Source organism: Falco cherrug, chromosome 8, assembly GCF_023634085.1.
Source record: "Falco cherrug isolate bFalChe1 chromosome 8, bFalChe1.pri, whole genome shotgun sequence".
In the NCBI taxonomy this organism is placed as follows: domain Eukaryota; kingdom Metazoa; phylum Chordata; class Aves; order Falconiformes; family Falconidae; genus Falco; species Falco cherrug.
Window position 1 is genome coordinate 48877363 of NC_073704.1, and position 17672 is coordinate 48895034.

At 43.5% G+C, this 17672-nt stretch overlaps 1 protein-coding gene across 2 annotated transcripts in view; it reads right to left on the minus strand.

Annotated features, from left to right (window-relative positions):
- Positions 1 to 17672, minus strand: part of WWC1 (WW and C2 domain containing 1) — a 73984-nt gene that overhangs the window by 752 nt on the left and 55560 nt on the right. For both annotated transcript variants that reach the window (XM_055717806.1, XM_055717805.1), the window contains 12 exons: positions 16484 to 17022; positions 12191 to 12299; positions 10345 to 10425; positions 9319 to 9405; positions 8351 to 8543; positions 6837 to 6989; positions 6129 to 6229; positions 5194 to 5341; positions 4321 to 4485; positions 2786 to 2878; positions 1706 to 1936; positions 517 to 638 (listed from right to left, as the gene is read on the minus strand). In XM_055717806.1, coding sequence (XP_055573781.1) covers positions 517 to 638; positions 1706 to 1936; positions 2786 to 2878; positions 4321 to 4485; positions 5194 to 5341; positions 6129 to 6229; positions 6837 to 6989; positions 8351 to 8543; positions 9319 to 9405; positions 10345 to 10425; positions 12191 to 12299; positions 16484 to 17022 — 2022 coding nt within the window. The remainder of the gene's footprint in view (positions 1 to 516; positions 639 to 1705; positions 1937 to 2785; positions 2879 to 4320; positions 4486 to 5193; positions 5342 to 6128; positions 6230 to 6836; positions 6990 to 8350; positions 8544 to 9318; positions 9406 to 10344; positions 10426 to 12190; positions 12300 to 16483; positions 17023 to 17672) is intronic.

The following is a 17672-nucleotide window of genomic DNA, read 5'->3' on the forward strand; positions in this document are numbered from 1 at the left end:
CAGTTGTTAATGCAACAGAAGTCTTGCCAGAAATGTCCATCATCCACATTAAAATTTATCTCACCAGCTGTCACCACAAGGAGCAGCAGCACATCCTCTCACAACCTACACCTCTTATTTACATATCAGACACCAGGCATCCTTACAGCTGAACTCACAAAACTGACCTTATCAAAAAGCCATTCCAGAAAGGCTCGGGTTTTTTCCTTTTTAGGTATATTACTTAGGGAAGCAAAAGGCTGCTTCTATACTAAACAAAGGATTTGTGAATTTGTTGCCAGGTGGGGAATGATTTGGAGCACTGCTGGTGGTTTTGAGACCTGGTACAGCACTGCAGGTAGTTTCACTAACTCTCAGTCCTGATACTTTGACATATAAATACAAAAATTTTTGTTTAAGCAGAACAGCTAACTACTACTACAAAGATTAGGCTCCCTCATCAGAATCTCAATCATCCACAGAAAAATCAGAGTAGCAGTCAATGTTTCCTCTCCTTTACCAGTGACCTGTAATTACCTGAATGACTGTACTTCGAGAGGCTCCTTCCGACTCTGCCCTCGCAGCCTGTGGACATCCTTGGCAGCGGCTCTCATCATTTTATCGGCCTTGAGCTCACACTTGTGTTCTGTTTTTTCCACCTAAACAAATAATGGGAAAGAGTTGTTGTGTTGCCAAGGAAGAAGCATTTTCTCCCAACTGTGTTTCTGCCTGGTGTCAGCAGAGGTGCCCCAATAAATCAGGGGAGTTGAGACGCAGCCCTGTACATGAGGGAGAGTGTGATGCAGACAGAGGTAGGGAAGTGCCAACCATGACATGCCACACCTACTACAGACCGGGAGGCTGCACGTGACAAAACGGATGGCACCTGTGACTTCTTGCATCTGCACTTGCTCTAAGGCAGGAAATGCCTGTGCTGGTAAATGCACGGGTTTGGGACAAACTGAACTCTACAGGAAGGTAAAGGACAGGAATTCCAGCATCTAAGCGATGAAGAGAATCAGCTATGGAGTAACACTTTAAAAACAAAAGAAAACCCAAATGTGACAGAAGGCTGCTGACTTTGCTGTTTCAGGCTTATTCAGATGTTTCTGAAGCTTCACCTGCCTTATCTGTAAACACATTCCATTTGAAGCTCATGATTTTTATTTAAACCCTTTCCCCAAAAGTGGTAACACAATGAAAGTCAACTTTCACAAAAGCAAACAAAATTGTTTAATGAACTATTTGTTGAAATTCTTGGTGTGTCTCCTTTCCCTCCCTGCCCTGCAGCCTACCCTTCATAAGCAGAAAGATAGATACTATTAAGCTTTTAAAACTAGAAAGTCTGCTATCATCTGACTTATATTATTCACTTCATATGCATAAGGATCCTATCCTAAAGCCAAGTGTCATCCCAGCAAAAACTTATGCAGCCATTATTTCTCTTAGAAGAAGCAAGAGACGTAACTGCTTTCCTCCTAGCCCTCCTGCCCGTGGGAAGACAGGCACAGGCTGCAGTTTGTAAATACACCTGAGAGCAGCCAGACACTCGAGGACTGCAGCTTCTGTTATCAATTGCTTGCTTGATGGGAAGGGATGAGTGACTGTAGTGCTAAGGCTTCAATTCCTACCTGCCCAAAGTCCCCTGTTTCTCAAATCATGTTTCTCAAATGATATTTCTCAAGCACATTGAATAAAATCCAAAGGCAGGTATTACTCAACTCACTCGTTTTTCCACTAGCCTCAGCAGCAGTCGAAATCTCTCATCATCCTTCACCCACTGTGGCAACTCTTTTTCGCCCTGACTTTGAGCTTGTTCCAGCTGCTCCTTCAGTTCCCTCAGCACCGAGATCTCCTGAACCAGCCGATCATGCCAGGTTTTTGACGCTTGCAGGTCCAGCTCCAGGTCTAGTGAAGTGCGGATTAGGCGCTCTGTACCAAAGGACTTGATTGAAGGCTAGAAAAGGAGGCGTGTATGAACACAGTGATGAGAACTGTCCCGACCACTCCCCCATGAAGGGTCAAATATATCACGAGACCCAGTTTGCCAACACTTTTCTTCCCACAAATCTGATCCTGCTTTCCAATCTGTCTCAAGACAGAGAGCACAAACTCACAAGCAAGTCTTATAGATAAACCTTTTGATTTTGGTGTTTCCACTAAACTTCCCTTGGCAGCTTCTCCAAATCAAACAAGTCTTACTCGCACACTTTGCTCCTAAGTTTAATGTCTCATCTTCAGATGAATCCACAAAGCAAAAGAAAAACCTGTGTTTGTTTTTTTCCCCAGTAACATATTATGCTGCCTTCTGCTAGTTTGAAACACAAGCTGCCTCAAGAAAACCATCTCCTTAGGAGCTCAGCATCAGTATCCTGGGCGGAATTTCAGTGATTACCATCACAACAGGCACAGGGATTCATTGTGCACCACAGAGTCACTACAACATCACCTGAGCATCTGAGACATCATTCTCCTCACCCTCTTCCCCAGCTCCTCGCATTTATTGTAAGTACATAAGAATCCTGCAGCAATAAACACTGCCAAACTGTGTTACTTCGGCTCTGACAAGATGGAAAATACCAGGAACCATCTTTCTAAATGAGTTCCAAGTGCAAACATTCCCATCATTCTGATATGTCAAAGAAAAGCAGCCTTGAAGGACTTCTCACACACAAAGAAAAGGTTGTGAATGAAATCACGTGGCAACTGATTTATCTTTGCAAATTCTTCCTTCAAAAAATGTTCTGGTCTTTGCAAGTGCCTATGCTAGAAAAAAAACACAAACACAAAGCAGTGACTTTTTTACCCGTTTGACTCTGACACTTCGTCTCTCCATTGCATTTCGAACGAAGGGGGGCTTTTTGGATAGCGTTGAACTGTCACTATCACTGCGATTCAGCTGAAAATGAAAACCACGTATTTTTCATGAAAGAAATACAAGCAGTGCATACAGGCATTATTAGCAAGATCAGAGGGTTCTCCAAGTGACTATAAGCAGTGATGCAAGCAGAACTATTAAATTTTGTGAAAGGCTACAGCGGACAGCTGCCACCCAAATCTGAGTGCACAACATGCAATCCCTTTGGCATGGCCAGATACTGCCACAAGCCTTGAACTCTGTCCCTCTTTGGGAACAGACTGCGTGGAAAGAGAGACACTATGTTAGGGTATAATATGGGACTCTATCCCACTGCCCTTCTCCTCTGAAAGTAACTAGGCTGGGCAAAACAGCCCAGAAAGAAGAGCTCTAAGTAATAAAAAAAAACAATATTGTTTTTTCTAGCATCTGTAAAACATGGGACTAATGTATTACAGGTTTCTGTTTTCTCCAGTCACCTTTATTTTAAGCTAGCGGTGCAAGAGGTAGGTTTACCTGTAAGCTATCCCCTGGGTTTTCACCTGAAGAGTTGTCACGTTACACACATGCAGCCTGCTGCCTTTTGTGACTGTGCCTAGACCCTTAAAAAGAGCTCAGCTCAAGAGGGGTTTAATTCCCTTCTTAGGTTCCTTCTCAGAGTTGGGGGTGGGGGGAACAGGCATGTGGGATCTGCGTGTGCTGGGACACAGTACCTCTACCACCCAAGCACAGGCCACTGCTGCAAATTAAATAAGGTTTGTTTCCATGGAAGCACCTGCTTTTGAATCAGAGAAAACCTGCGCATCAAATCCAGCTCAGCTGTATTAAGAGCATGCCCACTTAGGACAGGTCATGCGTGATAGAACACACTGTTTGCTTGTTTGCCAATTCAATTTAAAAGACGAGTTATTTATAGTTTCGGCTGACCCTCAATCCAGGAAATAATTGTGAACAATCATTTCAAAGCAGTGGAAGTGGCATCCTGACCCAGTACGCGGCCTGTTCAGTTACCTTCAAACAAAGCACGCTGGAGACTTTCAAGCTTCCAGTTTTTTTGCTGACACTATCAGGTACTTACCTCTCCACTTTTATCAAGCTTTCAGGTTCACCTCATTTAAAGTCAGGCAGACACAGCTAACTCAGTTGAAGTTAGCACAGAACAGTCTTAAAGCAGCAGGAAAGGGGTTGATATGCAGCTTGCTTATCGCTGTCTTACTGCAGCCCTTCCAGGTTTAGTTTGGGCATCTCAACACACTGCATGTACCACAAACATATGGGCACGTATGTATTTTATAAATTTGTGCTTAATACTATTAGTTTCAAGGGAAGATACTGTCTAGGAGGTGAGGACAGAGCAACTTCCGAAGTCAAAGGGGGAAAGAAGTATCAGGTCTCTGGGAAAGGTTCAAACTAAGAGAACATTGATATCACGCATTCATTAACGAAACCCAGCATTTATAACCCCAGGATTGCATTTTCCTTACCCGACACACATACTGACTTTGTGGTCCTGGTGAAAATGTTTTTGAGCGGATGATAGTGCTACCTCTGACAAATTGAGTTTGGGGTGGATTTGCTGCTCTTTTGTCTTTCGGACGAACTACAGTAGAAGACTGTGCAAGGCTCTCTGTGTTTGTCTCTTTATCCACCTGAAAGACAGATACTGCAGCGTAAATGCCAGCTTGCCATCTTACCGATGATGCATACCCAGGGCTGTCTGACAGCCACCTGTGATGTGTCTCTGCTTTCAGTCCCAAAGGCATCGCATTAAAACCCAGGTATTCTTTAGGTCTTCTCACGCAGGATGTCCTGACACTTCACTCTTTGAACTCGGTAACTGCTACATTAACTGTATCGCTCCCTAAGGGCTCTGCATCCATTGATCGCTGCACAACACAATTGATTCCAACGAGCTTTGCCTGTTGATCCAGCACGTCAATGTGACCTGGCATTCTCACACAGAACAGAGGTAGGATTTTAGACCATTCCCTTACTTGTTGTGCATCTGCAGCACAGATCCAAATCGCTGTATGTACATGCACAGAGGGCACGTGTACAGCACACGTTTCTTAGGCTGCAACTACATTCAGAACTGACCAAGGTCAAAGCCACTGTCATGTTAGTGAAAACTGTTTTCATGAGCAGCAACCAGAAGGCATGAAAGGATGCTGTATTAACTGTGGGATGAAATGGTCACGTAGAGTTATTTAGAAGTATTTCACGTAGATAAACATCTAAACGTCAGTGATGAACTTTCAAATAACTGCTGTAGCTTTGCTCAGCCCAACAGCAACCCAGCCAGTTAAGCAATGGGAAGCTTCAACTCATCTGTCCCTCCAAAAGGCCCTTGACTTTACCTTCACTGCTATTTCCATGTGCAGCTGGGAATTCAGACTTTCTTCTGTTTCCCACAGCGATTTTCCAGCACAGAATTCTACCTCCTCCTCTGCTTCATTTTCACTGATCTCGTCCTGTTCTTCCTGATCAGGAACCTCTTCGTCCTGCCTGTTAAGAACAGCTCAGTTATTGAACTGGCCTATTGTGGACAATACTCTGGTGCTGCAGCAGGAGTTACCTCCTGTAAGCTGCTGGACAGAAACACATCCCCAAGGCAATCAGTTGTACCTGGCAGGTCCTGTAGCCACTGAGATCACACAAACACAGGTTTATAAGGGAGTTGTTGAAACTGAAGTGAAGCTGCACCAGAATGCAACCATTACAGCCAAAAAAATTCACACTGATCTTGGAAAGGAGCAAGCTGAGGGTACAGCCACGTGGTCTGAGCTTAAGGTGAGTGCATCTTAAGGGGAGCTCTCAGGACACTTTGTTTAAAAATTGATGCTGGACAAAATTGAAGCATTGTTTTAACATCCTTTTCAGCTCCTTTGAACTCACAGCTGGCTTCTCCATCAAACTCATTGGTCAGGCTTGCTTTTTATTTCAGATGTTGGCCTTGATTAATAAAATTTGAATCTGAACCATGTAAACAACAGCCAGCATTAATAGTCAAGTAAAGCCTTGCACCACAAAGCAGACCTTTCACGGACATCCACAGAACATTGTACAAATAACAAAATTAGCATAGTACTATGACTATTTTCAACACTTATCAGCTTTGCTCTCACTTCCCAAGCACAACCTCCAGAACAGAAGAAACATGGTTTTTCACCAAAACAGAAAGAGACAGAAGAAGCCTCCCACAGCTCTGTATCATCTGCTTTTTTTTCCCTGCACATGAATCCCCAAATGCTCTGATCATCCCACAACGCTAAGATGGTGGGATGCTACCTACCAGCTCTCTCCACTAGTTAAAGTGCTTCTGCTTTCCTCCAGTTTCTTCTCCACAGCTTCCAGTTCAACAGCTGTCTGCTCTAAGAGTGCTGAGACAGAGTCCTGAGGAGAGCAAGAGGCTTCTTGTGAAGATACGACTCTCACAAACTGCAAAGTGTCCAACCTTTCTGGTCAGAACAGCCCCAACCAGCTTTCCTCTGGTGGCAGGAGAGTCGTAGTCTCCACACCTGCACTGCTCAAGCAGCCTATTTATTGCACATACAGTGCTCAGGCAAGCCTGTGTGACCACACCTGGTGCACCTCCCCCAGTTGCACTAGCATATGCACATGTGCAGCTACAGGCTGAGCATACTGCATGCCATGCACCTGCAGAGGTAAGTCTGTATCTTGACTAGTTCAGCAAGTTCATTGCAGCAAGGTGAACTGTCCAGTGGGAAGAAAGGCAAGAGCTCACACATCACTTACACCAGACCACATACCACATCCCTCAGCTTCGTGAGGAGCAGATTTCAGTAAGTATTTAGCCCAGGACAAGGGCGTATCTGTAATCAACACATTAATTATTTCACTGCAGTTATGACATTTTCAAGTTCTAAATATGAACACACCAGCCTTCACTTCTTGTCTATTGTAACAGTCTTTCAGCCACATAAACCCTCTCTTAGTACTGTTTAGAAGAGATTTGTTAGATTTAAGCAGTTATTCTTACTGTTTTTTCAGTGCAGGGTACTTCAGAGTGAATGTCTCCTTGTTTACTTTTCCTGTTTTGCTTCTGCAGATACTTGTAACTAAGGAGGTTATACCAACGGGTTGATTTCTCTCCGGATCTACATATTTCAGCAAGGCTAATTTGTGCTCCACCCTGTCGAGAGCAAACCCACAGTTTTAGTGTAGCACTAAAATGAATGACTACCTCTCCGACCAGAAGAAAAAAGAGCGAAAATCCAGGACAATTTGATGTTGGCAAATTTGACAAAAAGAAAAATTGCTGTGTTTATCCCCATTTCAACAGCACTAGTAATGCTTTATCTTTCATTATTTTTAACATTGTGTAGGGCTTCCAGGTTAGCAAGCGTTTCACTACAGCTGCTGTGTACAAGAATCCAGAAATACGAACAGCACTACTGCAGCCAGGATAAATTACAGCCAGAGCTTCAAAGAAAAAGAGAAAGGAACAGAAAATGAAGACTCCTTTTCATGAAATTTGCAAAAATCACTGCCTCAGACCGAGATGCTTTAGCTTTGTATGTTCCATTCCTCTTCATCTGCCTTGTCATTTTTTACTGCATTACATTTAGTACATATCCTGACATACTCAAAACCAAAGTAAACCTGATTTGCAGTTTATTTAATTCACGTCTGAGTGGATTCCACTGCACCAGCCCAGGCCGGCAGACTGCATGCTGAGCACGCCTCCTGCAAGTTCATGCGCTCCCACCTGCAGCTCGGGTACTGCAGGATGTGCACACGCTGCCAAAAGAGAAAAACCCCATTTGGAAAACAGATGCTTTCCTGAACCAAAGTGTGCTTTGCAAGGCAAGTGAAGGAAGAAATGCAGAAACACCATAAAACACATACCCCTCCAGCCAAGGCTGATGCTGTGGAACACTCAGGACAAAATGTCAACTTTTCTGTAACTTATGGGTTGCTTATGCCCCAGCTCAACACACCCTACTCATGTTCTGGAGTACAAAACACCAGAAACAGTTCTATTAGAATCAGCTTGCTCAGGTAATACTGAGCAACAAAAAAAGCTCTTCTAACATTAGAAGGCAGCTGGCTATGGCAACGCTAGCATTCAAAAGACTATACTCATATGGATTTTAATAGTGTAGATTAATAGCAGTTTAAAAAAAATAATCCTTTAGACATCTTTAATATTCCACCGTGGCTTCCAAATTCCTGGAAGTCCACTCTCAATTACATTACAACAAATGCTTCCAAATGGAAGAACAACAGGTAGGGTTTCACATTAAATCATGAGAGAAGGGAAATCTAGTGGTCTGACAAAGTCAACAGTAGTTCTCTAACAAAACATTTATCTACTAAATATCCTGATAATTTTTTTTATTTTTATTGCGAAGAACTCTACTGGTAGAGATCACATAGCTAAGGATTACCAAGAAAACTTCACAGAAATTGCCACACTTCAGAGTTTAAAATTTTGTCTAATTAAAAAGAGGAAACAAACACAAAGGTATTAAAATAGGGATTGATACTAACCAAACATTCTTCAAGGTGACACTTATCTACAGTGCAAACATCGACTCTTAAAGTCTTCTGGCGTAAAGCCGGATAAGAGATAGAAACCCAAAATACTTCATTGTACACAAGATTGTCTGAAGCTTCCACCGGTCTCGTGCGAAACAAGCAGCTTGTGCTTTCGGAACAGGGCAGGACAGCCACACGAATGTTCCTGTTGAAAAAAAAACAAGTGTTGCAGTCAGTGCTACTGTACAGGTTTGCAGTTCCTTCATCGCAACAGTTCCATAAATCTGTAAGTGCAATTCATCCTAAGCACTGTGGACACGACTGTCCTATCCTATTCTTTGGAGTATCAGTCAACTGAGAAAAAAGGTACATCTTGTCTCAACATCAGAGACACGAAGTGGCATGCGTTGCTGTAGACTTCATCTTCCGAGTCTTGTAATCGAACATCACGGGATGATGTTTTACATGGCTGTTTACATCTGTGCAACTTGTCACGCTGCAAACGTACTCTTCTGTAGGTAGGAACAGCTACACAAAAATGAAACAAATTTTGTCATCTTATGCAGCCCACAGCTGAATTTAAAAAACTTGTGCCTAGAATGAGTCTAGTAGGAGCTGTGCACTTCCCCACACATGCACCTGTGCAGGTGTCCAAGGATAAGCTCTGCAGCAGAATGAACGCCCCCTCTCCACGCGATGCAGTTGCTCTGGGCGCTGCTACAGGTCAGAACCTTGCTGGCTAGTAGCTAATTCCAGGCAAATCTTTTCCTAGCAAATACAGACCTCTGAGGAAAAACCTGCACCTTATTTCAGTTTGTGGGTTTATTAGTTCATAAACATGGCTACATGTAACAAAGTGTAGAAGCACTTCAGAAAGGGTAAATTTTTTAAGAGTGTGAAAAAATGAAACCAGACTCCAGTGACAATTAAACAGATGTTTAATTGCAAATACTTCAAACATGTTTACTTCACACACTTACACTTTTTGATCTTGTTGTAACAGCAGTGCTGGAACATTACTCAGTTGGATGACCAGTATTGCAAATTGTTTATTTTTGTCATCATATCTGAATTGGAAAGACACAAAAAATCATTATTATTTTTATTAGAGGTCTGCCTTGGATTTAATGAATGATTATTCCACTTGTTTCATTAAGAAAACAAGCAACATTGCAAATTTATAAACAAGACAAAATAATGGGACTATGGCTTGCCTATAGCTTAAACCAAAACCAGTTTCATGTCACATGACTGCTACCAGAACATTCAGAATTCAGAACAGTCCAGAACATCCATCTGAATTTGGAATTCAGATACAATGGACTACAGATCTGACCTAACATACATTGCTTTTTCTGGGGGTCTAGCTAAATCCCCGTACTGTAACTAAAAGCGTTTGGAAGGCCTTATATAATGACTGTAATATAAAAAAAGTTAAAAGTAGAACTACTTGAAATAGAACAGTGAAGATGTTATGGGCAACCACTGTTTTACTGTCAATGGCCACGATGAAAGTTTTGTGCTACTTATTTTTCCCCAAATCGTAAATAACCTTCCACTAAGTCACTGAAGGAAGATGCCTCTGTGCCTACCTTCCTACGCTGTACCCACCACTTGTGAGATTCGTGTGCGGTCAATGGTTATGTTTGATGTTTACTCTCAGCAGTTGTTGCCCCCCGCCCCAAGGCTGCACACTAAAGGAGACGACAAGCCAGCAAAATGCTTTCTCCAGCTCAGCACTGCCAGTGCTCTCATTGCTGGTTTGCACCCTCATACCACACTATCCCCAGCTGATTTCCACTGACATGAAAGAGGATAACTGGGCCAAGGACCTCCTGGAGACATGTGTAATTCTCAATTACACTACAAAGAGGATATTAGTTAGTTAATATTAATAGACCAGGATAAACAGAATAAGAGAACAGAACAGAAAGCACTCTCTTTTAAATGCCATATGTAATTTTTTCTGTTGAAAGGAAAAGCCAATAAAAATGTGTCACACTTACCTCATTGCAATTTGCACTTTAGCTGTCCCAACTGCTTCTGTATCATCACTGTCAAACACCATCACTTCTGACACACATGGTCTGAAAGAAATCAAAGACAATTAAAGACTGCTTTTCCTTCTTATTGAAGTGTTTGCATTTAGGTGATACGAGATCTTTTCCCTTCCATTTGGGGGTTTGGTATATGGATTTTGTAAAATTAGCAGCTAAAAGAAAGCCCATTTAAGAAGTTAGTGCAATCATCCTTAGAGGTATGTGTTACAGTGCTTATCAGCAGAAAGTCATATGCCTTCCCCTTCACTGCCAAAAAAAGCCACACAAAAGACTGCAAAAATAAGGCAGTGGGGGATTTTTGGAGGGTTCCCTTGACTGGATTTTAGCAAACACAGCTGACTGCCCAGCAACAGAAATAAGACTTAACAACTGCAATCCTGTCCTGCATCATGACAGCAAAAATTCTCAAGTTTGATTAGGTTTAAGTCATTCCTTTGTTTCTTTAAGAAATCAAACTTCCCTAAGCACATTAAAAGTGACAGAGTACACTGACTGGTCTTCCTTGAAACAGCTACCTGCATCATTTCCCTCCCAATGTACTCCTCCTCCAAAGTTTTATGCACCGAAAGTCCCCAAAATTACATTCATTGTCTAACTGACTCAGAGGCTATGGTGTAGCACATGAAAACAGGATTAGCCTTCTTCTCTTTAAGTATTTTCTGTATTACTTAGCACTCTCTTGCATTTCATTATGTCTCAGCTACAGAAGAGAAATGTATTGCTCATCCTGCCCTCAACAGTTATTACAGTCATCACAATGATACTGTAGTCATTACACAGGTTGGTAAGTCAACAACCCAAACAACGCTAAATAACATCAGGCGTGCGCGTGTGCATGGGAGGCCTCCTGTCACACCTGATCACCTCCTCCCCTCTCCGCAGAGCTGCCTATCCCATCGAGGGGACATGGGCACAAAGACACCAAACTGTCAGACCGCCTGGCTTGAGCTCATGAGGGCTATCTACAGAAACATTGCACCTTCTTGTCAAAGTTGTGCTGTAAACTTAAGAAATTACTCATTTATCTAGAGAATTAACGAAGACAATCAATGAATAAATGGGGGGAATATGAGATGGGCAATTTTCCCCCCTCTACAGTCGTGTCTTGCAACAAATGACCCCATAATTCATCTCAATGCCAATAAAACAGTAGGAAACCCCATGTTAGATGTAGCCAGACTGGATATCAATAACATCAGTACCTTCCAGGGAACGTTTTTGTCAAACAACCCCAGACGGCTTTAGCAAGCAGTAAGGGAGGTCCAGAAACCCAGCATGAACAGTGACGCCCAGCTCTGGCTGTGAGCTATGCACTTGTGGTAGAAGTCCCACAGAAATCACAAACTGGATCCAAGCACTCGGGAACTGCATCGCAGCACGTGCACATCCATGAGGCAGTGGAAGGTGCTACCGCTATATTGCTTAAACATCCCAAAGTCCTCCCACGCTGACTGAGGGCTGTCACTGACACCAGAACAGCTGACGGGCAGGAGGGGAACTTTACACCTGCCAGACGGCAGTCACAGTTTACCAGCACCTTCACAAACAGACCAGCTGTTCAAACAGTTCTCTGTGAGCTTGCTTTCAGCTACTTCTGTTACGGGAAGCATGGGTCAATTTGATGATCAAATTCAACCCGCTCACAGTTTTTTCAGAATTATTAAGAAATCTGAGATTGAGAGTTTTAGCCACCAAATTATAAAAAAGGATCATAACCAGCAGTAATTCCAGCTGACTCCTGTGTGCAAAGCTGAGTCACTGGCTTCTTCCTAGAGAGAGATCTGATGTCTACCTTTGTACAGACGCCTCATATACCCCGCTATCTCCAGCAACAGACTCATCAGACACTGCAGCTGACACACACGCCACCTTCAGTGCCGTCCCTCCAGCTGTATTTATACCTATCAGAAAAGCACAGAGGAAAAATAAAAAACAGGCGTTAGTGATAACGGTCTGCATCAGGACCAGCTTTTTTTTCTTATCCTCCCACTGAATTGCATTTCCCACTCCACCCTCCCCCCCAGGTATTGTGAAGCAAAAGCACGTTTCTGAAGACCGAGAACACAGGTAGGGTGGGCTGTGCTCAACAGCCACCACAAAATCAGTGCTTCAGGAAAAGGTGCCCGACTTCCCTGGACTACCAAAGGAACAGGTTGCACAGTCAATTGCACAGTCAATGCCCATTGAATACTTGGGTCCTGCAGCAGCGCATGCAGGGGCTGAGAGTTATGCACCGGCAGTGCTGAGCGCATCACAGCTGGCTACCCCCGGCACCTCCATGGGTGGCAGGCAATGCAAGGAGAGCCCTTCAAAGTGCTGGAAAGGCAGCGAGGTACCCACGGCAAGATGGGCAACGTGCAGAAGCAGCAGAACTTCTAAATTCTAGTGAAGTTATAAAAATGAATCAATCAAACAGCTCCTACTGCAACTCACCCTAAGCCTTAAGTATTCCCTCTGGCCCTAGCTACCCAGAGAGCTGCAGCTGGGCACTCGCTGCTGACCAGGCTCGGCCAAGGACGGATTAGGTGGAGGGGTATATCCTGCCTGGAGAGTTTACACCAAGTGTGGCTTCAAGGAAGGGGAACAGCAAAAAGCCACCACCCACCTACCCCTAAACCCAAAAGATTAGTGCACACAGGACAGAAGACAGGTCCAGAAAGGCCAGGTTAACTAACTAAACATGGAGAGGAAAAGAAATTATAGGATTTAGAGTAGCAGCCACATGCAGGGATACAGGGAAAAGGAAACAGGGAAGAGAAACCAAGGAAGTTGTAGCAAGGAGTTTTGCACAGAGGTGTTACCGCACATACATTTCTTGTGCTACAGAACAGGAAAAGATATGCCCTGGAAACTTGCAAATTCTGCACCTTTTCACTTGACCATCACACTTCTGCAGAGATATGCTTCAGCCGAGAGCCTGGAGAACTCTGCCAAGCTCTCAGCTCTTGCTCCCTGTCAGGGCTTTAGGAGACGCACTCCTAGAGCGAGGAGGTGCCAGGCTGGCACGCCGGGCGCAGCTGTAACGCCCTAGAAGAAGTGTGGCAATGCACACCTCTCCGAGGGGTTTTCGTCCTTCAGAAGTGGTCCCTCTTTCCCATAGCCTGAGGCAAGCACATGCTCACAAACCAACACACAGTTTCCATTCCCTATTTTCTTTATTACAAAGCAACTTTGTGTTGGTTTTAGTTTGTGTTTGATTTGGTTCCCGCCTCCCAGTTTCACAAAGCCACTTAAAGAATTAAAAGTAGCTTTCGAAAAACATCGGTGCAAAAAGTGTGCAAGCTCAACACAGGGTTATGGAATAACATAAGGACTTGTTCTACAGCCAACAGCAGAGGGTGCCACAGGTAACACCAGCGTATTGAGTGCCTGTGTGCAATTTGTGCCCATTTAACCATCTATTTCTTGACACCACCACTGAATGGTATTTTTCATCTTAGTATTCCCATGAAACGCTTGGGCAGAAATAAATGTCCAGACCTTTTCTCCATAGGCCAAACCACATGAATAAAAGCATCTGTAACACAATATATCAGTCATTAACTGAAACAAATGGATCCATTTAATACTGGCATTCACAATTTAATCCATCCTCCCTTCTGCCAAGTGCAAGGGCCTGGCCCCTGCTGCACGCCTGATCACAGGCTATGCTGGAGGTATGTGGACAAGGTTAAAACTATGTTTCTTCTTTCTTCTTTCCCCACTGCTGCTTTGTGCCTCCTATTCTATGCATTTAATATAAAAATAATTTTTTTCCCGATGGCTGGCTTTCTAGATCAAGTTGTTTGAGTTTTACACACTGCTCCCAGAAATGCCGCTCTGGGAATCCCTTAGCACGAGGCTTGTTTACTGGGAAGGGCACAGCAGGTTGGTCTCCACACACTTAACCTCTTTTTCTCCTTCAATTACCAATGCCATCGAGCCATTTCAGCCCAGAAAGCCTTCATTTTTGACCACTTCACCCAAGCACCTTGCAGCCAGAGGGCAAAAGAGGGTGAGCAGAACCCAGCAATGGAGTGAGTACCTGTTTGCCTAGCAGCATGCTAAAGTGTAAACCTGAACACAGATGAACAGTTCTCTGGAAAGGATTCATCATGCAGCCATCCTCTTCCTTACTTTTTTTTGCTAAGGGCTTAGAAGCTCAGCCCTGCAATTCTTACACACTCACTGAATCTGTAACCTTTTCATGTGGCTAATTAAACACAAAATTTAGATTTTCTGGTTTAAGCCTTAAGTCTCTAAAGAAGTATCACACTAAAAAGAAAGTTCATGGAAGAGTTCAGAACGAACTCAACTCTATTCTATATTTCCAAGCAGGCAGGTAACACTTGCTATGTTCTTTACACTACTTTTTTCACTCATAACAAGAATTTAAAGTTTGCTCTTCACTTTCTGCTATTTTCCCTTCCATGGGCTCTCCTGAACATGCCGTGAAACAGGCCTTGAAAAGCCACATCACGCATTGTCCTCACATCCACACCATTTCCTCAAAGAATGCCAGACTGCCACATTCCAGGTTCTGCTGTTAGCTTGACGTACATTACTAGCTCGGGTATCACTCAGGTGAGAGAGGAAACCTTATTTCAGCCTCAAAGGTAGTAGAGGTCCTGTTCTAACAGCAACCAAGAGCAAATCCCTCAGATCTATACTGTTCAGCTCTACTTACAGGAGCACGTGAGCATGCTTTGTCCGTGAGGCCAAGCACCGACCACCCCAGATCCAGCCACTGCGTTTTGGGAGTTACACTGAACCCCCACCTAAAATGCCTGAGGAGTAAAATCTCATCTCATTATTGCCCTGAAATAAACTACTTATGGTGATTATTTTGTCTGCTGACTGACTAACAGCAATAATCACTTAATCTGCTTAACACCTGAGCTTTCACTTTTAACAGCCTTGACAAAACTTGAAGAGAGAAAAAGGTTAAAAATAATCGGTGCCCAGTTCTAGTAAGAGTAACTAGCGTTTCCTACTCGAATGCCTAATACCTCTTGCTCATAGGAAAATGGCAGCTTGAAGGGGAAGATCTGCACTCATGTCCTTTATTGTATTTTAAATAGCATCAGCCTTCTTAACGAAGAAGGCAGCGATAACGTTGTGCTAGTTCCCTTTATTCTGTATTTAGGCTGGTTTATAATCCTATGAAAAACAGAAACCAACTGCACTGCTGGTTCTTACAACTCCAGCTTGCAAGTTTATACTGCCTTTAAAGCTGCTCTTCGCTGTAGTTACAAATCCAGCCATCTCACTTATCTCCGCCGGATTTAGCCTGACCACAGTCACAAGGGCTTCACACAGGCCCCAGCACGAGCGCCCTGACCGCTGCCTGCTGCTTTCCATCCACGTCAGCTCAGCCATCACTCCAAAAAAGAATGAACACCCCCCCCCCCCCATAAGCCATATGCATGTATGAGAACATCCACTATCTCTAAATGTCTTATTTTATCATGCTCACAATCTAAACACGTTTTTGTTGCTAAGAGACCATCCCCCTCAAAACAGCAGAAATTCAAGCACAGCCTTGACGTGTCTGCTCAGCTGAAGTTAATAAATTCATTGCTACTGATTTACTGGGAACCAGAGCAAGACACTGTGCATGCCGAGGTGGCAGGGAAGGATTTTTATTATCATTTGTTAAATATTAAGCCAAAAATGGCTTTCCCAGCCTTCCTCAAAAGCTTGCCCAAAAAGTTTATGTCAATATGGCATTATGCTCCTCCCAGCCTCAAAACACTAGGTTACATTCTGAATAGTTTAGTGCCAAATTAAACCAGGAATCCCAGCACAACCATTGATATTTGCACATGAAATCCCTGTGATTTGTGTACACAAGCATATAAGTACACTAAAACCACACTTAGATACAGTCTTCTGCAAAACTCATCAGATCAGCAGTATTTTTTGTGTACAAATTAAAATGCCAATCCTTTCTCCCAAGCAAGATAGAACACACAGTTGAATACACTTTTCAACACAAAGATATCAAGATGACAAGACAGCTTTTGAAATACTTGTTTCTCAATGCTTTATAAACTACATTAAAAATAAACGCATGCATGTGCATGCAAATAGTTCGTTACCATACCTTGACCTAGATGTTTATCTTCTGCTCTAGGCTCTTCCAGTCTACAGTTGCCACTCCCAGTGTTCAGGGTAAGTTCTGAGAGACTTGTACTTATCTCTGCATCATCAAAATCCATATGGCTTGAAAAGGCATCACCAGTTAGGAGTGGGTCTATCACCAGCGGAGAGCAAGGTGGAGATGGAGAAGAGAGAGATGACCTTGGAGATAGTGATGTCATGGATTTAGGAGTACCAGACAATGATCTCAAAGCCTGTACGCGACTGGTGGTATCTGCTTTGTGAGTTTTCGCTACTTCGTTCTCGTGAATAGTGGTGATACAGCCTGATGGTCTAAACCCAGTGGCTCCCTCTAAGAGCAAGTCAAGCTTGTTTTGATAGTCTGAGTCCAACTGCTCCAACTGCTCCAGGTGCTCATAGTAGAGATCAGTGAAACTGGCTGAGGTGGACGAATCCTGGCTGGAGGTGGCAAGAGATCCTCTGCTAGATGCAAGAGAACCAGGGCTGCTGCTCGAGGAGAGGGAAAGCATGCTGGTGGAGAGACTGAAGGAAACATGTCAGAAAACCATTATACTGTATCTCCCGATTTCTCAGGAAAGCACTGCAACGTCACCAAATCTGAGCCCCAGTGGTGCATTTTGCTGCGCTAGCTCAGGCCGTATGCATTACTGCCCACAACAATCCAGAACCACAGTCTACCCGGTTGGGTCACTTTCATAATATAGTTCAATACTCATTTTTCTACTCACCATACCAACCTCACAAGAATCCTTATTCAACCAAAACAACTCTAATGAACAGTTTCAAATCAATTAAAATTAGTGGCAACATTCTCCTCCCACATTTGTCTGGAAAAAAATAATCTATGGTTCCTGTTAATCTCTGAAGCAGACCACAAAAACCAGCAAGGCCCATGCAAGAAGATGAAGTTATTGCAACGAACTGTCTGACCGTATGGAAATGTTCTTCCATTTGCATCTAATCTTGGACCCACAGCCAAAAGGCAGTATCACAGCTGCCTGGAACTGGCCCTCAGAGATCACAACAGCCAGCAGTTAATAGAAAACTGGCAGGATTTATCTACGTGAGAGACGGCTACATGGAATCCAGGGCCAGGAGAACAAGGGGAAGAGTTCGGGCTGGGCTGTGAAATCAGTTCACACAAATTGTTTGTCTCTAGAGATCTAGGTTCA